The sequence below is a fragment of the Sarcophilus harrisii genome, chromosome 2 (genome assembly GCF_902635505.1).
Source record: "Sarcophilus harrisii chromosome 2, mSarHar1.11, whole genome shotgun sequence".
Lineage (NCBI taxonomy): Eukaryota > Metazoa > Chordata > Mammalia > Dasyuromorphia > Dasyuridae > Sarcophilus > Sarcophilus harrisii.
The window spans coordinates 588,358,578-588,384,956 of record NC_045427.1 but is presented as its reverse complement, the minus strand read 5'-3'; the positions used below and the strand labels follow the sequence as shown (position 1 = coordinate 588,384,956).

The following is a 26,379-nucleotide window of genomic DNA, read 5'->3' as shown; positions in this document are numbered from 1 at the left end:
GGAAAAGAGAATCAAGTAAAAAGTGCACAGCATAGGACAAAATAACTTGTGAGAAAGCAGACACTCAAATATAATTCCTTTTATTATTATATATGCTTTCTTGAAATGTAAATTTATTGTTAAATACTTTGAATCCTCCCTCATATTCCGTTGGGGCACTTGACGATGTTTTGTTTTTAATTTTCCTTTTCTGTCTTTCTTTGCTGTACTGTTTTTTCTTATTTTGTATTTAGTTCAATAAATTTTAAAAAATAATTTTAATATGAAGGAAGTAAAGAAGTTTTCCACAGAGAATATAAGATAAAAAGAAAACTCATCATCCAATATAGATTTTTAAAAGAAATGTACCAAAGATAGAAGCAAAGACAAGTAATGAGCCTTACAAGTTCCCATCATTTCTTCCCCATGAAATGTTTAGGACAATCAGATCTATAATTGAACTTTTCCTTATTTTCTTTATTTTTTGGAGGAAGAAATCATTCATTTATATTCATGAGATGTTCCTCTAAGAATACTGTCAGGATTGTTAAAGCTCAGTAAGAGACATGGCTGTCAGGAAAGCTGAGGACAGTCCAAAGAATGTTCTTTTTTAGCCATCCTAGAGAAGAAAAACCTTGAAGGAATAGGACTGCTATTCAGGGTAAACAAGACAAGGATAGTTGGTGAGAGAAAAGGCAGAATTGTTATTTTGCTGCTTTTTTTCTTTTTTGTTATTTAGTCGTGTCATTCATATCCAACTCTCTGTGACTTTATTTAGGATTTTCTTAGCAAACATATTGGAATGATTTGCTAGTCCCTTCTCCAGATCATTTGACAGATGACAAAACTGAAGCAAATGGGTAAGTGATTTGCCAAGGGTCACAAAGGTTGGATTTGAACTTGGATCTTCTTGATTCCAAACCTAGTATTCTATCTATCCACTGCTCCACTTAGTTGTGTCCCTCCCTCCCTTTCCCCTTTACTAAGAAAGTTTTTTTTTAGACTGGAAAAGGAAAAATAAATATGGCAAATAGGAAGCTAATACTCAAAATAAATAGTGATATTAAGAGAAGAGGCACCTAGCCTCTGTTGAAAAATTTAAATTATCAGGTCTAAATGAACTATATCTGGAAATGAAGGAAAAATTGTTGAATCACATCAATAATCTCTGGGAGATCAAAGAATATTACAGAATTGGAGAAAAACATATATTTAAGATTATTATGAAAGACGTTGTTTAACAAAAGATTGTTAAAAATTGTTAAGAAATTTCTTCTGATGTAAGAAAATAATGAAAAGAATGAAGTCTGCAAATTAAACTAGTTACAATTCCAAGAAAAATTCTACAATATATGAAAAGAATCACTTTTTAAAAAATAGTAAGCACAAAAAGACCATATTATTAGGGACCTATTATAAAAGCATGACTAAATGATAGATCAATGTAATTTCTTCCTGAGAATGCCCTCTACTTGTTCCCTTTGATAGCTCCTTCAATTTTAATGATTCTGCCTTCAGTATCATCTTTGCAACAAACCTAAATACTGGGTTTTCAATGAAAAACACAACCTTTATATTCCCCACAAGCTACTTTCCTACATTCCTCTTCCTTTCATACCTTTCTGCTTCCTGTTCCTCTACAACTCACTTCTTAATCCCTCATATCTAGATTATCCACCTTAACACTCAAATGTGAGGCTACTAACAATCTATCATCTATGAAATTCGATGGCTTACTAAATCTTTATCTCAGCAGTACCTGATACTGTTAACTTACTCTCTCCTCCCACATGTTTTTCTTCTCCTGGGTATTTAACTTTGTTCTCTCCAGATTCTCCTCCTACCTATCTGATGGTTCCTCAGTCTTCTTTGTTAGATAATCACCCACATCTTAATCACTTAATCTTGCATCTCTCCAAAGTCATGTAGGGAGCTTTCTACTCTTCCCCTTCTGTAATCAACTAGCATTTATGAGCTCCAGGGATATAAGGAAAGGCAAGAGACAGCATCTACTCTCAAGGAGCTCACACTTTAATAGGGAAGACCACATTTAAACAACTATGTACAAATAAGATTTAGACAAGATAAATGAGAGCATCAACAGAGTCGAAAGACTCCAACATTAAAGGGGATCAGGAAAGGAGTTGTACAAAAAGTGGGACTGTAGCTAAAATGTGAAGAAAGCCAGGGAAGCCAGGGGGTAGACAGGAGGAGGAGAGTTTGAAGTCTAGGGAATAGCCAGAGAAAACAGTGAGAGTCCAAAGCTGTTGGAGAAGGAGAACCAGGGTCACTGGAAGGCAGAGAATGTAATGTTCAGCGTAAGAAGATTGAGAGGTGGGAGCTCCAGAAGGGCATTGAATACCAAAGAAAGGATTTTATATTTGAATGTAAAATAAGGAACCACAGAAATGGAATTCATTGGGAATAACACAGTCACACAGGTGCTTTAAGAAGATCAACTGCCTGGCTGAGTGGAGCTTGTGCTAGAGTTGGAAGAGATTTGAAGGGGGTAGAAGGGACCAACCAACAGGATACCCTAATAGTCCTGAGGTATAGCAAAGAGAGCCTGTGACATGGTGGGAACAGTGTCAGAAGAGCAAAGTGCCCACGTGAGAGATGCCGTGGAAAGAAGGGATGGGACTTGGCAACTGAATGAACATGGGACCAGTGAGAAAAAGGAGTTAAGCACTCTTGTCCCTTCTCAAGGAATCTCATCAGGTCCAGGAATTTAAGTACTATCTCTATAAAGACAATTCTATTACATACACACACACACACACACACACACACACACACACTCACTCACTCACTCTCCTCCCTTTCCTTCTCTCCCTCTCCCTTTCCCCCTCCCCTTTCCTTTCTCTCTCTCTCTATATATAACAAAGCACTTATTGGAGAACTCCAGACAGAAATCCAGTAGGTATCGTCAACTCAACATGACTACAGCTGTAGACTCACAGCCCCAGTCTTCTGGGGCCCCTCACTCAACTGCAAAATCTTACTGATCCAAGCCTCACAACACTCTTTCCAGCTATGCTCTTTCACATACAATCATTTGGGCCTTCTTCACCGCTCCTTACCTAGCAATGCTTAGAACTTCTATATGTATTATGAAAAAGTCAAAGTCATACTTATCAGATTGCCAAGTGACACAAAAATTAGAGAAAACCTAACAAGATGTTACCATAAGGATATAGAAAGATTTTGACAAGCCAAAATAGTGGGCCAAATCCAATAAAATAAAATTTAACAATGAAATTCCACTTAGACTCAAAATATTTAATTTCAAAATTATAAGATGGGAAGGTATGGTTACAGAACAGTTTGTCTGAAAAAAATCAGGCAATTTAGTAAACTACAAGTTTAAGAAGAGCTAACTACAAGTTTAATAAGAGTTAATAATTAAGTGTAACTCTTAATAAGAGTTAACTCCAAGCTTATGACATGACAGTAAAAAAATTTGAATGCAATTTTTTTGGATACATGGAAGGGCATAACATACTGAAATAAAGAAATGATAGTCCTATCACAGTCTCTTTTGGTCAGAATATATCTGGAGTGTTATTCTGACTTCTGGACACTCCAACTTAGGAAGGATATTATTAAGCAAGAGATAGTTCCATGTCTCATTCATATCATATAAATATTAGTTGACAGAATTGGGGACATTTAAATAAGATAAGGAAGAGGGATAGTTGTCTAAGAATTTGAAAAGTGATCACATGAGAAAGGTGGCATACTTATCTGTTTATTCATAGAATAATATGAATTCTACATAGAAATAGAAATGGGTAGAAATTTTAAAGAGGCAAATTTGGACCTGATGTAAGGAAAAACTTCCTAACAATAAGAATATAAAAATGGAATGGATTGCTTCAAGAAGTAGCTAAGATTCGCATACAAAAGCTGAATGATCAGTTGTTGGCAATATCATACAGGGAGGATTTGTTTGGATCAGATATCCAATGAGTCAGTCAATAAGCATTTATTAAGTGCCTACTATGTGCCAAGTACTATGCTAAATAAATACTGGAGATTTAAAAAAGAGGGGAGGGGAGGCAAAATACAGTTTCTTTCCTCAAGGAGCTTCCAAACTAAGAGGATATAACAAGCAAAAAACAAGCTATATACAGGACAAGAAGGGGAAAAAAAAAAAAAATCAACCGAGGGAAAGCACCAGAATTAAGAGGAAATGAGAAAGTCTTATATGAGAAGGTGGAGTTTTATTTGGAACTTGAAAGAAACCAGGGAAGCCAGGAGGCAGAGATGAGAAAGAAAAACACTGTAGGTATAAGGGAGAGCCAGAGAAAATGCTTGGAGCTGAAAGATGGAGTCTCCAAGGCCACTCCTGAAATTCTGTGATATTTTCATGACTCATATCAATATGCAGATAATTCTGACTTCTCAAAGGCCATATAATTAGCAGAACACAAGATCTATTAAATCTTATCAAAGCAGAAAAGTCTCAAACATAAAGCCTCCATGAAGTAAGTTTAAAGAGCCTCATGACCAGAAGGCTGGTCTCCAGGAGGTAGAAGGAAAGGAAACTCATGAAATATGAAGAGGTTATGATATGCTTTGGAGAGAGGAGACACAAATGAAATGGAAGATCTTTCAAAGACGTACATATTTGAGAATTAATACTAAAGTATAACTTTATTGTTGCATCCCTTCCACTGTTATCTTTCATTATCAAATATTTTTTGTGTATAAATTCTCTAACTACAGTATATGCTCTTAAAGGAAGGGATTGTTACATTCTTTTTCTCGCTCCTGTAGAGTGCACAAAATATTCTTTAAAAAAATACACTGTGGTTATTTTTATGTTTTCTATGAAATGCCATAAATATGACAAGAGTTATTATTCCATTAGTAACTATAGAAATGTAACAATTTGTTTACATTCATAAAATGTTGCAGAAAAAAAAGCTTTATGATTGCAAGGGTAAAAGAATGCTTTTTATAGAATTTACATTTACAGAATACCATAAAATAAAATTATTCTCAAATATATAAAAATGACTGCAAAACTTTTTCAGCACTGACATTTGAGAAATCCTAACTCTCAATGGTCTGACATCAAAAGACTGATTTAATATCTCTTTTTGGGTTGGAGAAAAAAAATTTACCTGTGTCCATTTTTTGGTGCTATTCTGCATCTGAATAGCTGCTATACAGCTGAAAAGCTTTTCTGATGTGATGTCCTCTGGCAGTTTGGTTAAAAACTGTGCTATATGAATAAAGTCCATTTGCAGAAGTATATCTTCATATAATCGAAGGATTCCTAATCCTGTTCTAAATAAAAATTCTTCTCCATCTCTACAAAAGACGTCCCAAACTCGACAGGCCAGATCAAGTGGAAGTGACTTGCTATACAGCGTGAAGATCCTAGATTGGCAGAAAAAAAGATTAACTTGCTATTAGGTTCAGATTTATAAAATCTCTTCAGAAGCTTCCATTTCAAGGCCTGACAGTCCCCAGCACAACTACTCATATGGAAACACAATACAAATTTCCCCTTGGTATATAGCATTCAAGCCCATAGACATACATCTCCTGAATCAAAGACAAATTCTGTCTTAATTCTGAAACTATATTCCATATTCCTTACTACTATTTTTTTTTAAAGAAAAACATCTTGAAATAGTTTATAATAAAATAAACTGAAGTTCTATAATTTACGAATCAATTTTCTAGACTTAACAATTTGTCACCACAGGAAAAAACTTTAGAGGTATAAATCTGAAAACATGCATGTATTTTGTAAGCGCTTGTTTATGACATTTCTGAATAAATTACACACTTTCTACATATCAATCAGTGAAGAATTATCTGATATTCCAGGGTATTTATTATTACATTTGAAGACAATTCTATATATAGATTCAAAACAAGAGATCCACTTACACATACAGATAGCATATTAAAAGTAGTATTAAAAAACACTTTAAATGGTAAGCATATTTAATTTTTAAAATTAAATTTTATTTTATTTTCAAAGATCAGCCTTCTCTCCCTCCTACTTCCAACTTGAATAAAATCTGTTAAAGGCATGAATACTCAAAACAAAATTTCTCATTGGCCATGTCTAAGAAAATTATGCATCAATCTGTATTCTGAGTCCATTACTTCTTAGTATGTTTCAATATGGGTCCTCAGGAATTATGATTGGTCAGTGTGGTGATAAGAGTTCTTCTTTTTAATACATATTTTGTTTTAATCAGCCAAGATGCCTTCTCTCTCTCTCTCCTTCCCACCTCAAACTCCCCCTCCCCACTAACTAGAATAAAAGAAAAACAAACCCCATTACATACATGTATAAATCTAACTAGACAAATTTTGACACTGGCTACATTCTAAAAAATATGCCTCATTCTGGGTCCTTGATCTACATCTAGTAGATGACATGCTTCCCTATAGTTGGGTTATTACACTGAAAAGAGTTCAGCAAAATAGTTTTCCATCACATTCTTTAACATAATTTGTTCATCCATTTCCCACAATCTATGGGTATGGTCCCTCAAATTCCCATTTTTTGTCACTTTAGAATTTATTTTGCTTAGGACTAATTCTTCCCTAAACCTTATTCTCCTCCCCCCCCCCCCCCCCCCTGTATTCTCATGGAGTAAAAAGTATTTCTGTACCCAACTATGTATGTGTACATATTCTTTCTTTTAACCAGTTCAGATGAGAATGAGAGTTCACATGCCAGGGATTACCAACCCGAGACTTGTTTGCACAGATGTGTACTTGTGCATTCTGATCATGTGAAATAATTTTCTCTAAACTTTCTTGGCTTTTCCCACAGCATACTCCTCTTCTCTTCACTTTCCATTCTTCTCTTTAAAAGGTCATAAAGAGACATAATAGAAAAACTTTCAGGTCTTCTCTAAATGAACTCCCTCAATAAACTCTGATGACAATAGGGTTCAGCGGGGACAATATTTCCCCAAATCTGAATGTAATCAATTTATCCTTGTTTAGCTCTTTATCTTTTATTCATGTTTACTTTTTATGTGGCTCTTTACTCCTGTTTGTATTTCAAAGTTTCTTCATAGCTCTAGATTTTCATTAGAAATGTTTGAAAGTCCTCTATTTCATAACAGATCCATCATCTCCCCAGTAGCACTGTATGCTGTTTTGTTGGCTACATTATTCTTGGCTCTAAGTCTATATTCTTTGTGTTCTGAAATATCATTACCAAAGCTCAATGCTACTTTATAATGGTAGATGCTAAATTGTATGTGATCATGACCAAAGCTCTTTGATGTGAAGTCTTTCTGTCTAGTGGACTACTCTACTTTTTCTTTGATCTGGAAGTTCTGAATTTTGGCTATAATGCTCCAAAGAGTTTTCATTATGGGATTTCTTTAAGGAGCTGAATGATGGATTCTTTCTACTTCTACTTTGAAATCTGGTTCTAAGGGACCCAGGACGTATTTTTTTTTTGTTTTTGTTTTTTTAATTTATAATCTAGGTTCTTTTGTTGATCATGGTGTTTGGATAATCTTTTGATTCCTAAATTCTTTCTCTTTTGAGATCAATTGCTTTTACTATGAGATACTTTATATTTTCTTCTATTTTTCAGTCTTCTGACTTTTAAAAATATTTCTTGTACTCTCATAGTCATTTAAATTTTTCATGAGTTTGTTGCTTAAACAAGGTTTTAATTTCCTTTAAAATTCTCTTACATAGCTCTCATTTCTTTAAAAAATTTTTCTTTAATTCCATTCCATTTGTAAAAAATATTTAAAATTTTTAAAAAATTCTTGTTTCTTCTCTTCCAGAATTCTAATTATGTCCAAGCTGTATTTTTCTTCAAGGCTATACTTGTGATGTTTTAGAGTCATTTGTTCCTGTGTTTACATCTTCAATGTCCCTGCCACCTTAACAACTCATTATGGTGGTGTTCTTTTTATGTTCCCTTACTCTTCCTGGGACTTGATATTAGAGATGGGGTCTGCTAGTTTCTAGGAGAAGTCCTATTACTGCTTTCTTCTAGTGTTGAGTGCTGTGCTACATTTCAGGATCTTATACATTTCAGGATCTTACGGATAGACTGAGCATCTATAAGTTTTCAGTTCTCCCAAAATGGGCTAATTTAGGGTTAAAATCTGATTGCTGTCCTAGTGGTCTGAGCTTTACAATTTCCTGATTCTCTATTGGCCTGGGATTCCCACTGATTTTTTTTCTGCAGGTTGAGTTAGACTCTGGAAATCCAAATTTGCTTCTGAAGTCTGAGCTACAGCACTGCTGCTACTGGCTTCTGAACTTTTTTTCTACTGCCTTCCCTAGGTAGAATGCAGATACAGGTCCTCTTTTTACTCTATCCTGAATCTACCATATGCATACATATATAAATAAAAACATAAATATTCATATACTTCTACAGTTAGAATTACCAGTACAAACCAGTATGTGCAGTATTTTTATTATGTCACATATACTTATTATGCTTAGTCTTTTTCCTCAACTGACCAAATGAAAAGCTGTCCCAAGTATGTAAATATTAGATGTTATTTTTAGAGTTCATAGTGCTTTTCTCTAATTTTAATTCTAAAATGCTTAACATAAAAATTTTTATTTTCTTAGGTTTACCAATCCCTTCACTTAAAAAAATCATGACGTATCTAGGATATACTGCGACATATTTAACATATACAGGACTGCTTGCCATCTAGGGGAGGGAGTGGAGGGAGAGAGGAGAAAAATCAGAACAAAAGTGAGTGCAAGGGATAATGTTGTAAAAAAATTACCCTGGCATGGGTTCTGTCAATAAAAAAGTTATTATAATAAATAAAAAGAAAAAAGCCATGTCCATCAGAGTTGAACATAAAAAAAAAAAAAAAAAAACATGACGACTCTTTAACAAGAGTATTTGAAATTCTAGAAAGAACTTTAGAGGAATATGAAATATTTAACTTTCGCTTCATTTAGACTGAGAAAAACAAAAGGCATCACTCAGTACTGAATGATGTACACTAATAATCATTCCAAATACGCCTACATAACCCTACAAAGAAATTGGATATCCTCAAGGATTACATATTCTATCTATAACAGATAGATAAAGATGATGTCAGTATCCAATGGCTATCAGATGGACATGAACAATTCTTAAATTCTGCTAATTGTTGCTTTAGGTATTCTAGCAGTTCTGTCATGAGCAAAACTGGCTGCTTGGGAATCTAATTATTTACCCTGTTTACAAGAATATAAAATTCCTTCTTCTGCCTGTTTTCAGAACCACTGCTATCATCATCTCAAAATATTATTACTAAACTCTTATTATTGCCTCCTGAATAGATAATGGATTCTAAAGTCCTCAGTATGCACACATTTTAAATTGTGCAGAACTATGGAAGTTGTTCAAAATTTAAGATCCCTAAGTTTGGAATAAGTATAAGATTTTCCTTAAGTCAGTCACTAAACATTTATTAAACACCTATACTAAATGTCAAGTACTGGAGATACAAAGAAAGACAAAAGACAGGCCCTACCTTTATGGACGCTAAATGGCTCAGTGGATAGTGTCCATCCCTAGAGGGCCTAAAGGTCCTAGAGGAGAAATCAAATTCAAACCAGTAGCAGACAATTACCAGCTCTGTGATCCTGAACAAGTATTTAACCCTGTTTGCCTCAGTTTCCACATTTGTAAAATGAGCTGGGAAAGGAAATGGCAAACCAAGTATCTTTGCCAAGAAAAACTCAAAGTGAAGTTATAAAGAGTTGAACACAACTAATCACTGACAAAAACAACCTTCTTCAAGTAGCTTACAAACCTAAAGTATAGCTTTTATATCTGTATAGTTAGACTAAATTGTAGGCTTTTTCAACTTTTAATTTTGTTTTTTTCTTAATTACATATAAACATTTTTAACATTCACTTTTAAAAATTTTGAGTTTCAAATTCTCTCTCTCCTTCCACTCCTCCTTGAGAAGGCAAGCAGTCTGACAAAGAATATATATATCCAGTCATGTAAAATATTTACATTGTTAGTTTCTGCTATAGAAAATGCAGACCAAAAATCCAAGGACCATAAAGATTCAATCAATTCCTTCTCTAGAAGTGGATAGCATTTTTAAAAAATCATACTTTTTTGGAATTTTCTTGGATCATCACTATATTGGTTAATCATTCATAGTTGACCACCCTACAATATTACTGTTACTATGTGCAATGTTCTCCTGGTTCTGTTCCCTTCATTTTGCATTGGTTCACATAAGTCTTTCCAAGGTTTTTCAGAAAACATCCTACTCATCATTTCTTATGGCACAATTCAATCATTTACTTAGCTATTCACTAAATCATGGGCATCCCCCCCCCCCCATTTCCAATTCTTTGCCACAAAAACAATAGTTATTTTCTTTAATCTCTTTCAATACAGACCTAGTAGTAGTATTAATGGATGAAAGGGCATGAACAATTTTATAACCCGTTGGGCATGGTTCTAAATTGTTCTGCAGAACAGATGGATCTGTTCACAATTTTATCAATTCCTTAGTGTCTCAATTTTTCCACATCCCCTAAAGCATTGTTATATTCCTTTTCTTTCCTATTAGTCAATCTGATAGGTATGAGATAGTACTCAGAGTTGTTTTAATTTGTACTTCTCTTTCATATGAGTAGAGATAATTTTGATTTTTTTACCTGAATACTGTCTGTTCATATATCCTTTGACATATATCCATTGGGAAATAATTCATATTCTTATGTTCTTGAGTCAGTTATCAGAGAAACTTGGGATAATTTTTTCCCCAGTTTCCTACTTGTTATCTAATTTTGTTCAGTGAGTGTTTGTGCAAAAACTTTTAAATTTGATATTATCAAATATCTATTTCACATGCCCTAAGGCTCTCTTATCTTTTGTTTGGTAATAAATTCTTCCCTCATTCATAGATCTGACAAGTAAATTGCTTATCTAATTTGCTTATATTAACCTTTATTGTCTAAAACATTTTGACTTTTATTTTGGTGTACAGTATAAGATGTTAGTCTATATCAGTTTCTGCCAAACTACTTTCCAGCTGTCCCAGAAATTTTTGTTAAATTAGCATTCTTGTCGCAAAAACGTGGATGTTGGGGTTTGTCAAATACTAGATTACTAAGATTCATTTACAACTACATATTGTCTATGTATTATAGTCCATTGATCAAATAGATTTCTTAGTATTAGATTGTTTTGATGACTGTCTCTTTGTAATACAGTTGGAGATCTGGTACTGCTAAGTTATATTCCTTCATTTTTCTCTTGATCTTCTTGACCTTTTGTTCTTCCAGATGAATTTTGTTATTTTTTTCTAGCACTATAAAATAATTTTTTGGTAGTGTGATTACTTTGGCACTGAATAAGTGAATTAATTTAAGTAAAATTGTCATTTTTATTGTATTGGCAGGCAATCAATATTTATAGTGTTTTATAACTGTGTTTAGATACTGGGTTTATCTTGGCAGGTAGACTCCCAGTATTTTATACTTTTTGCAGTTATTTGAAATGGAATTTCTCTTTTCATCTCTTACTGCTGGACTGTATTGGTAATATATAGAAATGCTGATGATTTGTATGTATTTATATCATGAAATTCTGCAAAAGTTGTTAATTTTTTAAACTAGTTTCTGAGTTAATTTTCTACAATTCTTGAAGTATACTATCATACCATCTGCAGAGAGTATATTTTAAACAAATTCATTAAATCAATGATATGGCTCTCCCCTGTAGAATAATACATTTTAATATTTGTTCGGAAAATTCTCTAGGATCATAGAGCAGAAATTTTACATATTCACTTCTACCCTGACAGTCCGTCATGGATTTAACAACTTCCTTCTCTGCTCCTTGGTTATACTTTAATCACATTGCTTCCCAGTTAACTAGTAGTGATGCTACTGTTGCTGCCACTACTGCTATTGCTATTACTACTGCTACCATTGCTGCTGCCAGTGCTGCTTCTACTACTACTATTACTACTACTATCTCTATTACTATTATTCTAAGCATATTTTTTATTAAAAAGTGAATTAGCAGATTTTAAATAGATTAAAGATGGATCAGAAGCAGATAATCCTCTTTGATTCAATCAGAAAAAATGAAAGAACATTGGAGAAAAAAAAAAGGAAAATTTTTAAAGGAAAACATAGGTATTAATAGAGAATCATTTAACTTTGTCCAAAACAATTATCTGTGGCTTCCTTCTACAAAAACCTAATTCCTTTGAATAGTCTGAATGTTTACACAAAATACAGTCCTGTAAGACCCAACCTATTTCCACAGGATGCTATTTTAAATTACATATTCTAACTCTGGTTATAATGAACCATGCTCAATAACTTACCAGTCTATCAAATATATGTCAGGAGTAAGACTGTAAGACTTGAAGTGAAGAAATAGTTTGGAGAGATTTTCTTCAAAAAATACTTCAAATGTTGCAAAATATTTTAACATCTGCAAATAAAAATATCAGCATATTGATATAACTTAAAACCATGGAAAACTCTGATAATCACAAAAATAAATTCCTTATTCAGGTCTATCAACATAAAATATTGCTCCATTACTACTCATTCCAACTTTCCTTCCACTCATGCATGTTGCAGCAATACAATTTAATGTTTAGTTTGCAGAACAATTATTTTAATGTTCCTATACTTACTTTTCATTGTAAAAAGCATTTAACTTTTAGGACACATTCAAAGTCAAAATAAAAATTGCTGTATCTCAATTAAACATCCTTACCATACTATGATCTACACGGAAAAAGGCCAACTGGCATGGCTTATTCAAGAGATTTGCAAAAGCAATGAAAGCATCTGCCTCTTCCAAGTTGAGAATGAGTACTGCAGCAATGAAGGACATCCCTTGGACCTTCAACAAGAAAAGGCACTAATAAATTTTGTGTAGAATAACCATCAGACTACATCTAATTATAAAGAAGTTCTGTGATTAAATAAGACAAATAGATAATCTTATCTCCAATTCAAGTGACATATTTTTAAAAAATAAATAATTTTTATATAAAGTCTCTTACAATGCATAGAGGCAGTAATCAGACAATTTGTCCCTTATAGCTTGGTAACTCTTACCCACTTAGCCTAATGTTTGTTTCATTTCAAATTCCCAGCTAAAATCTTACTTTTTTGGGGGGAGGGGAGGAGGCTGAGGCAGTTGGGGTTGAATGACTTGCCCAGGGTCACACAGCTAGGAAATGTTAAGTGTCTGTGATCAAATTTGAACTCGGGTCCTCCTGACTTCAGGGCTGGTACTCTCTCCATTGCGCCACCTAGCCGCCCCTCTCCCTTTATTTTTTAAAAGTGGGTGACTGCTATCATGGTCATTCCCCCCAGAGCTGTTCCAAATCTTTTCCACTAACCTCTAAACTGAGAGAAGAATAGAAATTGCTCTGAGCTCTAATTCATCTTTATTCTGCTATTTTAGTGAAAAATAGCTTTTTTTGTGAGCTCCCCTTTCTCCCATTTGCAACATTTTAAAACTCAGACATCATTTATTTTCTCCTTTACTCTTGTTTCTGACAAGAGTTAACTTTTCTATTCCCTAAAGTCAACTCTTTGGCACATACCCAGAATTGCACAATGGTCTCCTCCTCTCCTTCCCCCCTCTTTCCTGAGGTTCACAAATATCCCCCGGCCTCTTCCATGAAAAATGAAACAAAACAATGTTGTTTAATTCCTCAAGTGAAAGTCCTTACTCCTTCCTTTCATACTCACAGAGAAATCTGTTGAAACCCACAGCATCTATTTCTCAAATTTATGTAATCTGGCTTTCTAGCTCATTTCTCAACTGAAACTATTCTTTTCAAAGCTAACCAGCTATCTCTAAAGGTATTTCTCAACTCTTAGCCTTCTTGAATCTTTATGAAAACAAACATATGACACTGGGACCCACCCTTTTCTACTTATCTTCCCCATTTTTCTGTCTTTCTGGGTCTCTGGGGCACTGAATTCCTGTTAAAAGGCTTATTAATTTGGCTCCTTGCCTCAAATCTCTCCCCACTCCAAACCATCCTCTACATAACTGCTAAATTGATTTATTCCTATAGGATACATTGATGTCATTGTTCAAAAGTACCATCGCTAAAAAGATTCCTTATTACCTCTAAAATCAAATACAAAAATTTTAGGGACATTTAAAGTTCTTTATAACTTGGTTCCAAACTATCTTTTCATTATCACTTCTATTTGATTTGTCTCCTGTGTATTCAGAATAAAGTATCTTCATGGTCTCTATTATTATTCTGTTACTGTCACCCTTGGATGCTCTATTTATTTATTCTTATATTTTTGTGGTCTGGAATGGTTGAGAAGCAAATAATTTCTTCAGGTCTGGTTTCTTTATAGAAATGTTTTCAGTGCCTCTCTATTGAACAGCCATATTTTTTCATTAATGGTTAAACTGAGATTTGCAGAGTAGGACACTTTCAGTGGCATCTTGAATTACTTTGCTCTTTGAAACATTATTCCATCTTCTTCTGTACAAAAGGGAGCAAAATAGTTTAATTATTTTGTTTTTTTTTATTTTATATTTGAAGTTCTTTCTCTTCTCATCACATATAATTTCTTATCATTGTAATTGTTAAATTTAACTATGTGTCTTATGAGTTTGCAGCCTGGGGTTTTTATTTGGAGGCAATCTGTGGATTTTTCAAATGACACTTTATTCCAGGCAGTATTTTTATTATTTCTTGTACTGTGGTGTTCAGATTCTTTTATTTTTCATATTTTTCTGTGAGTTCTACATTCTATAAATTGTATCCATGTATCCTGTCTTTGAGATCAATGTTTTGCTTTTATGGAGCTCATGTTTTCTTTTAATGATTTTTTTTCTTCTCTTCTTCCAGGTTATCTTTTACTTTTATTTGAATTTCCACTGAAGTTATTTTTTCTTGTTTCATTGGTGAGATTTGCCACCATGCATTCATTTTTTCTATTTTGTCAACCTTTTCTATTGTGCAGGTCACAAATTGTTTTCTCTCTTCTTCTCATTTAGGGGCAGCTAAATGGCACAGTGACTAGCACCAGGACTGGAATCAGAATTTTTAAATTCAAATTCACTTTGACAACTTCTTAGTTATGTGACCACAGACAAGTCACAATTTCTGTTTGCCTCAATTTCCTCATCTGTAAAACAGGGATAATAGCTACCTCAAAGATTTGGTATGAGAATCAAATGAAATAATGGTAAATTAGTGCTTAGCATAGAACCATAATAATATAATTTTGTAAATAGCTTTATGTAAATGCTAGTCGTGGTCCTCATCATCATTATATAATTTAGAAGCAATGTGCTACAGTTCTACAATCTCACGAAACTATCAGGGTCCTCCACCTTACCAGGTGCTATTTCGTCATCATCTTCTTTATTAAAAAATAATATTTGTTCACAGATGCCTGAAATATTTTCCCTGATCTAGATGGAGGTCCATCCCTCCTTCTTTTATTATCTCTTTTGATTTACTTGCCTTTGCTCAAGATCTCGTTTTCTTGCTCCTGGATCTTTGCTAATTTCAGTCTTTTTTCCCTCCTTTTCCCTGTTGCTTATTTTCTATCTCCTCTGTTGATGGCAGTCTTCTGGGGGCTGGAGCTCATATTAGCCTCCTCCCATAGTTCATCAGTACCATATGCGCCAAAAGATTGAACCAGCTCCAGCAGGATGCAGACTTCATAGTGTGTCGCACAGCACACACTCATCCTGTCTTTCTATTTAGCCTGGGGAGTGTTTGGGGGCGGGGGTGGGGGGGAGGGTTACATAGAATTGACTCCTGCATGCCTGTAAAATGGACCCTGGTAGAAAGGGAAACAAGTTAGCAGATCAGGAGCACCTTCTCTGCTTTTAACTGTTTTGCCTCATCTGAGGTTTTGGTGTCAAACTAAGGGAGAAGCTTAAATGGCTTTATTTCTGGCATGTAAATCTAAATGTGGAGAAACATGAGAGATGATGCAAACTGCAGAAAATGTCTGGGTCCTCGATCTTCTGGGTTACACGACCTACAGTCTTCCTCCTCTTCACATTCTCTTCAAAGCAATCCAACTCCCAATCCCGCTGTTCCTCCCAAACAACACTCCGTCTCCCATTTTATTGTTTTTGCACAGTCTGTTTTTCTCATAAATGGAACTCCCTCCCTCCATTTCTATCATTCAGGATCCCACCTCATATGCCACTCCCTACATGAAGCCTCTCCATGTCGCTTGCATTTATTTTGTAAAAGTTTTATACACATTTATATGGTTACAGAGGAGAGGCAATGTGGAATGGTGGGTAAAAACCAACCTTGAAGAGCCTAGGCCCCACCTCTAATGCACCTGGGTGCTGGCTGTGTACCTCTAGACACACATCACTCAGCTTCTCATGTTCTGAGAATCTTTCCTTCACATTAAAAGAAAAGTGGCTGATATTTTCTGGAATAAGGAGTTTCCTCAAGGAGGAGTTCCCTATACTTCCAATAAAAGCCTGGGCCAGTCTGTAACCCTAATGCCTACCCTTACATGTAAACATGCTATCTTCCCTATAGAATTTAAACTCCTCTCATTCCCATCTCAGAATTTCAGTGTCTAAAGTAGGACACATAATAAATATGTTAACAAAAACATTCTCTGCCCTGAAGAGGTCACATAGGGAGTGCTGCGTTCAGTTCTCGATGCTATACTTTGGGAACAGCATGAATAGGCTAGAATGCATCCACAGAAGAGTGACCAGGTCAAGGAAAGGCCTGATGGTCAATAGAGCAACAAATAAAGCATTTATTAAATGCTTATAGCATCAAACACTGTGCTTAGCACTTAGAAAACAAAAATAAAAATCAAACAGTTCTGCCTTCAAGGAACATACACTCTGTACACAGAGACACATTTATAGAAAAGTAGAAAGAAGGTAATTTTGTGGGGGAGTAGGAAGCAGTAGAAGGTGAAAGGAGAATGATGTTAAGAAAGGTATCATATAGAAAGTAGCAATTGAGTTAATCTTGGAAGAAAACAAGGGATTCTAAGAGAAGAAAAAAAACACATTCTAGGGATAAAAGACCAATTTATACATTGTGTCATGTATGAGAAATGATGAGGCTAGTTTGACGGGACTATAGAAGCACGAAAGGAAGTAATGTTTAATCTGTAGAAACAAGTTTTTTTTTTTTTTTTTAAATGCTTTAAATGCTAAACAGAGCAATTTATAGTTGATCCTAAAAGTAATAGTAATTAGAATTTATTGAACAGCAGAGAGTAACAGAACTGTGCTTTTAGAGATAATATTCTGGCATTTATTTAGAGAAAAGATTGGAAAATGGAAAGAATTGAAGCAAGAAAACAAATTAGGAGACTGTCTAAGTGAAAAGCGATGTGAGACTGAACTAAGGTGATAGCCATGTGGTTGTACAAATTGGATTGGATGTAAGAAATACTGTGGAGATAGAACTGATGAAACTTGGCAACCGCCAGTATATGTAGGGAGGGAAACAAAGAAGCTGAAGATGATGTGGAGGATATAAAGCAGAGTGATTAAAGGATGACAGAAATAAGAAAATTATTAATATAATATGTTTAAGGAGTCTATTGGGGTATGTTGAACTGAAGGAACTAGAAATGCTCAACCTGAAGAAGAAAAGACTGATTGAGAAATGTCACATGAAAAAGAGATTAGACTTGACTGAAGAGAACGGAATTAAGATCAAGTGACTATATATGGGGGAAAAAACTTCCTAATCAGGATTATCTAAAAAGACAATGGATTGACTTTAAAGGTAGCAAGGTTTTTTTTTCCATAGTGAATATCTTCAAGAAAGGTCTGAATAGTTATTTGTCAGATATACTGCCTTGAGAACACATTATGTTCAATTCAAATATATACTGTATCACAGAATAAGATAACAAAAATAATAAAAACAGAAAAAATGCTTAAGTGGATGATCTATAATACGTAATAACCAAAAATAAATTATAATTGAAAAGTATTGTGAACAAAGAGCTCAAGGAATTGCAAGTAAACAGACAATTCAAAGGTTCTTTTTTGAATACATTAAGAACGTTAATAAAAATTATAAACAAATCTTCTATACTAAAGAAGAGATCTGATTTCTAGCCCTGGTTCTGTCACTTGCCACAAAATTTTAAGCACTAATTTAAGTAAGATTTTTTTTTTAAAGCATTCCATGCTTGAGTCACTTTTTTTCATCTATAAATTGATTAGTTTGGACAATTTTTGAAACTCTTCCCAAATTTATGAAACTTTTTCAAGTTACTAACAATCACTTTAAGTGGAATACACTGTCATCTCTATTAACAATGATGATATTGGTCAATGTAAAACAACATAATAAAACCTATGGGGGCTAACAAGCCCACACACATGTAGAGGACCTACAAATTTAAAGGCTAGTTACAAAGTTTATGTATTACATAATAGTGACTTATTTGGGACTCAGAAGACTACTTAGTGTCCCAGACCAAGATAGAGACTTTATAGCTCCCCTTTTTAAGAAAGTAGATGAAGCCAGTACAAAGAAGGCAGCATAGTATGATACAGTGGCTCTCACAATATGATCTCCTGGGAATCCCCAAGACCCTTTCAGGGCATCTATAAGATCAAATCTATTTTCATAATAATAACATTTTAATTTTTTTAACATTAAATATCAATAGCTATAACCCACAAAAACAAAAGCTCTTTGGGTCTTTAATAATATTGAAGAGTACAAAGGAGTCCTATGACCAAAAAGTTTGAAAATGACTGGTGTAATGGGTCAAGAGTTAGCTAGGGAACCTGAATTCAAATCATGCTCTGATCCAGTCATTTAACCTCAGTGCTCTAATTAACATTTCCAAGACAGAAAGGAGGCAGGGAAGGTTCTTTTTTACCTGCAAAAGAGAGGGAGTCTCCTATATTAATGAATTCACAGATCCAGATCCAGGTCCAGACTATTCCATAGTCACTTTTATATATTTATATATAAAGTCATTTAATATATTTGTATAGATAATACATTTATTTATTTCATAGTCATAGATCTAATATGCATTACAAGAAAATCTGTGCAACATACTAAATTGAGTCTTAATGGGAGATTAAAAATGACTTTGACTTGTTCCTTCTAAACATCACTCTCCCCACTCCATCTCACCTGCACCCATGCCCACCCCATCACTTCACAACAGACTAGCTGGCAAGTTCTCTCAGAACGCCACTTTATGCTATGATCTGGCAAATTCCAATAAGTTGTTATAAATTCTATGCAGAATGTTACATCAAGTGTTATGCTTAGGGCATATTAACAAAATTTAATATGTATATATGCATATCACCCAAAGGCTAATGCCCACATTTCATTGTACAACAGAACTAATTTTCTAAAGCAGAAGTGAGGAAAATACTTACATAACCAACATCAGGCCTGTAACACGTATATGCTCCTAAGATACTATGTAACACATCATGATAAGGACCACCCTTATGGGAGGAAAAAAACAAAGTTATTTTTTGAAACTGCATATTAGTGTTTAGATCCTGTATTTTTAATCTTCAAATTCTAAGACATCAATTTTAACACAGTTCCTTCAAAAAGAGCTTTTCCATTTATTCAACTGTCAACATTGCTCAAAATGAATTTTGTATTTCTGCAATTATTAAGAAAACAATTCTATAATAAAATAAAAAGATACTAAACAAAATATTCATAATTTACACCATTTAGATAATTTAAATTTTTTCCATCACTTAATAGATCAAAATATGAAAAAATTATATTCAATAATGCTAAAGACCATTGGAAATCTTGGTACAAGATCAAAGTGAACATCAAAGAAGAAATGGATGTCCAAAATAACGATAACACTGTAAAACATAGCCAAACAACAATGAAATTTAAATTTAACAACCCTTATTTTTAAACTAAAAACCAATTACATTAACAAAATATCAACTTTTGAGGCTTTGAGCATGACAAGTGCTCATGAAATACTTCAGACATTTTTGAGATAAGCTTCTTTACATTTTTCCTACTAATACAGAGAAAAAGTCTAGTAAGCACTGAAAAATATCTATCAAAATGCTTAGTTAAAAATAAGAATTCATTTAAAATCTATTCAAAATTGCTAAAAATTTATTACAAGTGCCTACCACATTGCTTGGCCCAGGGTAGGTGCTTAATCAAGTCTTGCTCATTAGCAGCATTAGTTGTTAAGTATTCCATGCAGCTTTATGAAATTAGCTGCCTCTTTAAAATTTTTGTATTTTTTTAAAATTTAGCTTTTTAATAGGCTATATAGTCTGCTCTCTTGGTTATTATGAGAGGAGTATTTTTTGTAAGCTAGGGGAAAGACCTCACCTTCTGAAAGATGTAGAGAGAAGGGAATGTGCGAGATATATCCAGTTTAATTAATTCCAGACTAGCTTCTCGGTCAGCAACTGATACACCTACATCTGGCAAGTAAATAAAATAAAATAATTACTTGGCTTTCACATTGCCTAATATTATATACAAGGAATAAATATGTGAGATGTGTTTAATTTAATAAAAATCAAGTTTTAAACCAAAAGAACTAAAGCTGAATTATCAAAAACCTTGAGAAGTTACCACTTTACTTCTTAAATGATTCTAGTGTCTAATCCATTCAGAGAATTACATGGCATGATGCCTAATTATTATTCCTTTCCAGGAAATGAAAACACTCTCTCAAAAGTCAATATCGCCCAAATTGATTCATAACTTTTTCTTAATATAAAACAGAATAGGGTCTCTGGCCAATCACCTTTTTAAACTAGAGATCATTTGTTCATGACAATTATATTCATCACACAGATCTGAAAGGCTATTATTTGCATTAAACTAAAAAGATGAAAAACAAGGAAGCTCTTTAGAGTCCTTCCTACTCTCATGGGGACCTTAGATCATCCAGCCCAATCCCCAAACAAATGAGGAAACTGAGATCAGAGATTAAACGACTTGGTCCAAAGTCACAGAGCAAGTTAAGTAACAAAATAGGCTTTGGAATTAAAGTCTTTGGACACCAAATCTGATGTTCTGGGGTAGTCTGGAATAGCTTAATTGTATGGTAGATGGAGCATCAGCCCTGGAGTCAGAAGGCCCTGGGTTCAAATCCAGCCTCAGACACTAAACACTTCTGGGCTGGGTGAGCCCAACTGCCAACTGCCTGGCGAAAAAGCCAAAACAAAATCAAGCGTCCCTATTTTTCCCAAGACTAAAGTACAGAGGCCCATTCTGGCCAGTCAGGGAGTGTCCTGCTCTAGTTCATCCTCCCAAAGAGGCTCACGGCCTTCCCAGGAGCAGGGATACGACGGATGCCACCATGTCTGCTGTTTTTTCCCTCTAGTGATCTGAAGCCCTGAGTCCAAATTCATTCTCAGTCACTTCCCACTCTGTGAACTCTGTGACCTCTGCCTGCCTCAGTTTTCTAGCATCTGTAAAATGGGGAAAACGGCAGAACTGCTATGGTGACAAAATGATGTAAAGAGCTCTGCAAATATTGAGATGCAACATAAATGCTGGCTACTATTGTCATTATTATTATTACTATTATTACCTCAAATACCTGTTATTATGGCTTTGGAAGACAGAGCTAGAAACAATTTGGGGAAGTTGTACAGGATAAGAATTCCTTCAACTTAAAAAGAGGAAAAGAGATCCTTAGGACTGTCCAGAAGTAGAAAGCACTGCCTAAGAGGCAAAGATGGCAGCTTACCATCTCCTCGAGTCCTCACACCAAATTTAAAAAAGATCACCATTTACTAAAGATGCGTATGGCGAGTTATTGTTCAGACCTAGGTTAGAAATTCTGTAATTCCCTATGACAAAGATACTGATACATCACTTTCAAAGAGAACATTAGAATGATATGAAGAACAAAGATTAGTTTAATCAACATTTGTGCCTAGAATACATAAGGTATGCCACAAGGCATGGAGAAGATAAGCTGGGCTAATCAGCCTTGAAATGGTTCAAAAGCCAAATTTTCTTTTATATCAGGGAGTAGATCTTTTTTTAGTCACACAAAAAAAGTTTAATTGCCCTCCTCCTCTAGAATTTCTTCTTTATCCAAATTTATGCCCTAGAAAAAGTTGTTCCTAGGGTCACACACTGCATGCAGCAAATGCGGTTTGCAAATTCTGTTTTTTAAAAAACAGCAAAGCTGGTGATGTGATTGCTGAAAATCAGTGTTAACAAGGCACTTACTGGCTTTGGCCAATGCCATGCTCCCTTTTAGGGCTGTCCTCAGCAATGAAAAGGAATACTTTGTTTTCTAGATGGTAGAGTAAAAGCAGAGGGAAAAACATCGATGGTTAAAAAGTGTGTATGTATATACATATATACATATATATATTTAAACAAACTAGCTTTATGTGGGGAACAATTAACAGTGTTCTAGAGTGAAGGAGTCTTTGAAAGATGGATTAAGATCTAGATGTTAGGAGATAAAAGAGGAGAGGCCAAAAAAAAAAAAAAAAAAAAAAAGTGTTTCCTCTCAGTTAGCTTTACTGAACTCATTATCCAGTTCTTTCTTTGGGATCCACCCCAAGCATCTGTCTTAAGCTCCCTTTTCTTCTTGCATATGATAGGTTTTTATGTACAATTTCTCTCAATGATCTGAATAATAAATTTTATTGAAACAGTAAATTCAAACCAGTGCCCTTCCCCACATTGATGAGATCACAGGTCTGAATGACCAAAACTTAAAACAAAACAATTTTGCTTATGGTAACCATAAAGAAAAGTAACTTAATAGAGGAAGCATAAGAGAAAGTCACTTGGTATTTAAAATTTGTGAGTTATATCTCACATAGATAATCTAAAGCTAATTTTACCTGTAATTATCACAATAGTTTCTGAGCAATTTTTGTAAAAAAACAAAATAAACTTCTCTTCTGATCAATCAACATCTATAGACCTCTCCTCTAAGATGAAAGGATAAAGTTCTACTTCATCAGCCTTATACTATAAAGCTGGAATCAAAAATATCAGAATATTCTTGATGGACTGGACTTGAAAGACTGGACTATCTACCCTAAATGCATCAATTCAATGTTTAAATTAGGCAAGATCTCAGTAATTTTCTTATGCTAGTATAATTACAGGTTACATTTAAAGAAGTAGAAGGGATAAAATAAAGTGATAATACAGAGATAACTCCATTTGATTGGATCACATACAGAATACCAGGTAATGATATTTTAGCACACTGACCAAACTGTATCTAAACAGAGTTCTACCTGAATAGGAAATGATATCCATGACCTATGAAAAAAAGGATACAGGTACAGGATATGGAGAACAAAAAATTCTTTTTAAAAAAAATATTTGAATGCATTTTAAATAAATTATTATATTTCCTATACATTTTAATAGTATTCTTGTCTTTAACACCATAGAATCAATAGAATTGTTTCTCTTTTCTCTTATTCTCCTAAATCTATGACAATGACCTGTGACCATGACCTCCCCATTCATGTCCATAACTCATAGAATTTTCCTCCCTTCATGATTTGATCTTTCAGTTGACCAGTTCAATTAAGCACTGTCTTCCAATCTTAAATACTTTTACCTTCTTATCACTGCTCAATCCTTGCCAATCCTCAACCTTGGATTACTCCTGCCATCTACTCTCTGCTTTCACTCCTAAACTGCTGAACTCATCACATTGGAAAATGTGATAAAATTGTATCTCTCTTCCAATTGGAAATTGATGCTATATGATCTCATTTGCGCCCTTATTAGTGCAAGACAATTTATTTGTTTTTAATTAATATAATAGTCTCCATATCCAATTGTTTTAACTTTTCTCCTTAAGTCCCAGACTCCACTCTCCTTCCCTCCCCCAGAGCAGATAACTTTGTCTCCTATTTTACTGAGAAAATCAAGGAAACCTGGAGAACAGAAAAAATTTTTTTTTATTTTTTTACAGTTTAAAAAAAATTTTTTTTACAGCTTTTTATTTTCAAAACATATGCATGGATAATTTTGTAACACTGATCCTTGCAAAACCTTGTGTTCCAAATTTTTCCCTCCCTTCCTTCCACCTCTTCCATTAGATGGCAAGTAATCCAAACATATGTTAAACATGTTAAAAAATATCATATGTAATTTTCTAAGACAATATGTAGCCACTTGGGATCCTCAGGTAAGATTTGGTGATCATGGTTTTTATTTGCTCTAAGCAATTCTTTAAGTGGCTAAGATGCTGACCTGCATTTGTAGAGAAAATTTCTTGATTAGGCAGTTGCCCAAATCAATTAATATACAGATCCATTATTATTATTATTGAAGTCTAGTCCCATATCAGATATTACAATGCCTCATGAAGGCATTACATCTTTGTATTCTAAATGCAATGTCTAAAATTCCAGTACGTGTGTAAGGAACAAATCGTCAAGCCTTTAAATAAATCCCCTGTCCACATGGCCATTGTCCAGAACCATTGACCCCGCTTATGTGAATCTCTGGAGGATCCCTGACCTAAACCAGACTTCTGGAACTGACCTATGCCAGTAGCATAATGGGAAATGAGAACAGAAAATTTAAAGGGGATATAGATTAGACACAGATATACATAGATATCTTTGTATGTGTCTGAAAGTGAATCAAATGGAAACTAGGGATTCAAATAAAAGATAAAAACATGTGTCCCACTCTTCAAGAAGCTAACATTTTAATGAGGCAGACAATATGTATATAAATATGTAAATAAATATATAAATATATACAGGTATAAGAAAAGTATTCCCAGTGGAAAGGCACAAGCAGTCAAGTGGAATGGGAACAATCTCTTATAGAAGGTAGAATCTGAATCGAATGAAGCCAGAAAAAACAAATGATGGGGGTGAAGAGGGATGGGAAACAGCCACTATAAAGAAGTGAAATCAGGAGACGGAATGCTGTGTGAAGAGCAGCAAGGAAGCCAGTGTGGCTGGAGGGTAACAGAGGATAGTAAGAAAAATGGCAAGGAAGGATATAGGTTTAAATGACAAATCAGTCAATAAGTATTTTTAGGGGCTTACTCTGGAGCAAGAACTCCGTAAAAACCGAAACACAAGAAAGATAACAGAGACAGTACTTGGTAATGGAAAAAGAGGAAGGAACCTTGGTATGAAGGGTTCTAAACAACAAAGGACTTTATATATTTGGATCTGAGAATAATAAGAGAATGACTGGAACTTATTGAACGGGGAGGAAAAGTATGTGAGTATGGTCTGACCTGCATTCTAGGAAGACCAATTTGATAGTCATGTAGAGGAAGGACTGGAATAAGAAACCTGAAATAAGACCACCAACTGAAAGGCTATGAGAATAGTACAGGCATGAAGGATGAAGAGTATCAGAGGAGAGGCATGCAAGAGAGATGTTACAAAAGTCAAATCAACATAATCTGACCACAAATTAGATGGGAAAGCAGTGAAGAAAAAACTGATGCATTCAAATTAAATGTTCTCTAGTATGCTTCTATTTTCAAAAGCATCATAAAGCAAGAGAAGGAATATCAATGAGGAGGAAAGGAGAAGATCAAATCTAAAATAATATAAGAAAACAACTAAAATTAAAAAGGAACATTTAAAAGTACTTGCTTTTTCCCTTCAGATCAAAAAGGCTGAGTAACTAATGAGTAGGAGAACATAAGAGTCAACAGGAAAGAACACAGATTTATTTCTTGACTATTTTGTTTCAATAATCCAAAATAAGTAAAATGGTCTTCAAAAGAAAAACAATAAAACAACCACAGGAAAACGAAGATGAAGCTCAAGATGGGTGAGGAGATTTAAAAAAAAGAGAGCCCTAAAGCTGAATAACCCTATTTCCAAAAAAGGGGAAAGACTGTATGCTAAAAACCAAAGGCCGGAAAAAGTGACTAAAAAATTTGCAGTTGATTCCCAGCAAAATTCAAGCATAAACTATTAAAAAAAAAAAAAAAAAAGACAGACTGTGATTACTTAGAAAAGAAAGCAATTATCAAAAGTATCTAGTCTAGATTCACAAAAAAACAATTTATGCCAATGCAACCTCTTTTTTTAAAAAATGGAAACCTTAATAAAATATTGATTTCTGAAATACTGCATCACAGTCGATCTTAATTTCCATGAAGTACCTCAAGATTAACCTTACAGAGAAGATGGGAAAAGATAGCTGGATAATTTTAGCTGGATGATTCAATTAAGGACAGATACCTAGCTATTTAAATAACTTATCCTCGAGGGTGTTGAATAATGCATAATATTAAAAAGAGACATCAGATTGGAGCAGAGGTTAATTAATATTCAGAGCATAGAATTTACAAACTCATGCTCTCATACTATCATCACAAAATTACCCTACACACTGTTTATCACCTATACCCTGGGTTCATATAACATATATAAACTAAATGCTCTCTAGTATGCTAAGTTCCCAAGTTCA

General features: G+C 34.2%; 1 protein-coding gene across 2 annotated transcripts in view; it reads right to left on the bottom strand.

Moving 5' to 3' along the window:
- The window catches only part of TBC1D12 (TBC1 domain family member 12), a 122,053-nt gene that overhangs the window by 5,669 nt on the left and 90,005 nt on the right, over positions 1 to 26,379 (bottom strand). For both annotated transcript variants that reach the window (XM_031956090.1, XM_031956091.1), the window contains 5 exons: positions 20,305 to 20,399; positions 19,356 to 19,427; positions 12,714 to 12,842; positions 12,313 to 12,422; positions 5,109 to 5,367 (listed from right to left, as the gene is read on the bottom strand). In XM_031956090.1, coding sequence (XP_031811950.1) covers positions 5,109 to 5,367; positions 12,313 to 12,422; positions 12,714 to 12,842; positions 19,356 to 19,427; positions 20,305 to 20,399 — 665 coding nt within the window. The remainder of the gene's footprint in view (positions 1 to 5,108; positions 5,368 to 12,312; positions 12,423 to 12,713; positions 12,843 to 19,355; positions 19,428 to 20,304; positions 20,400 to 26,379) is intronic.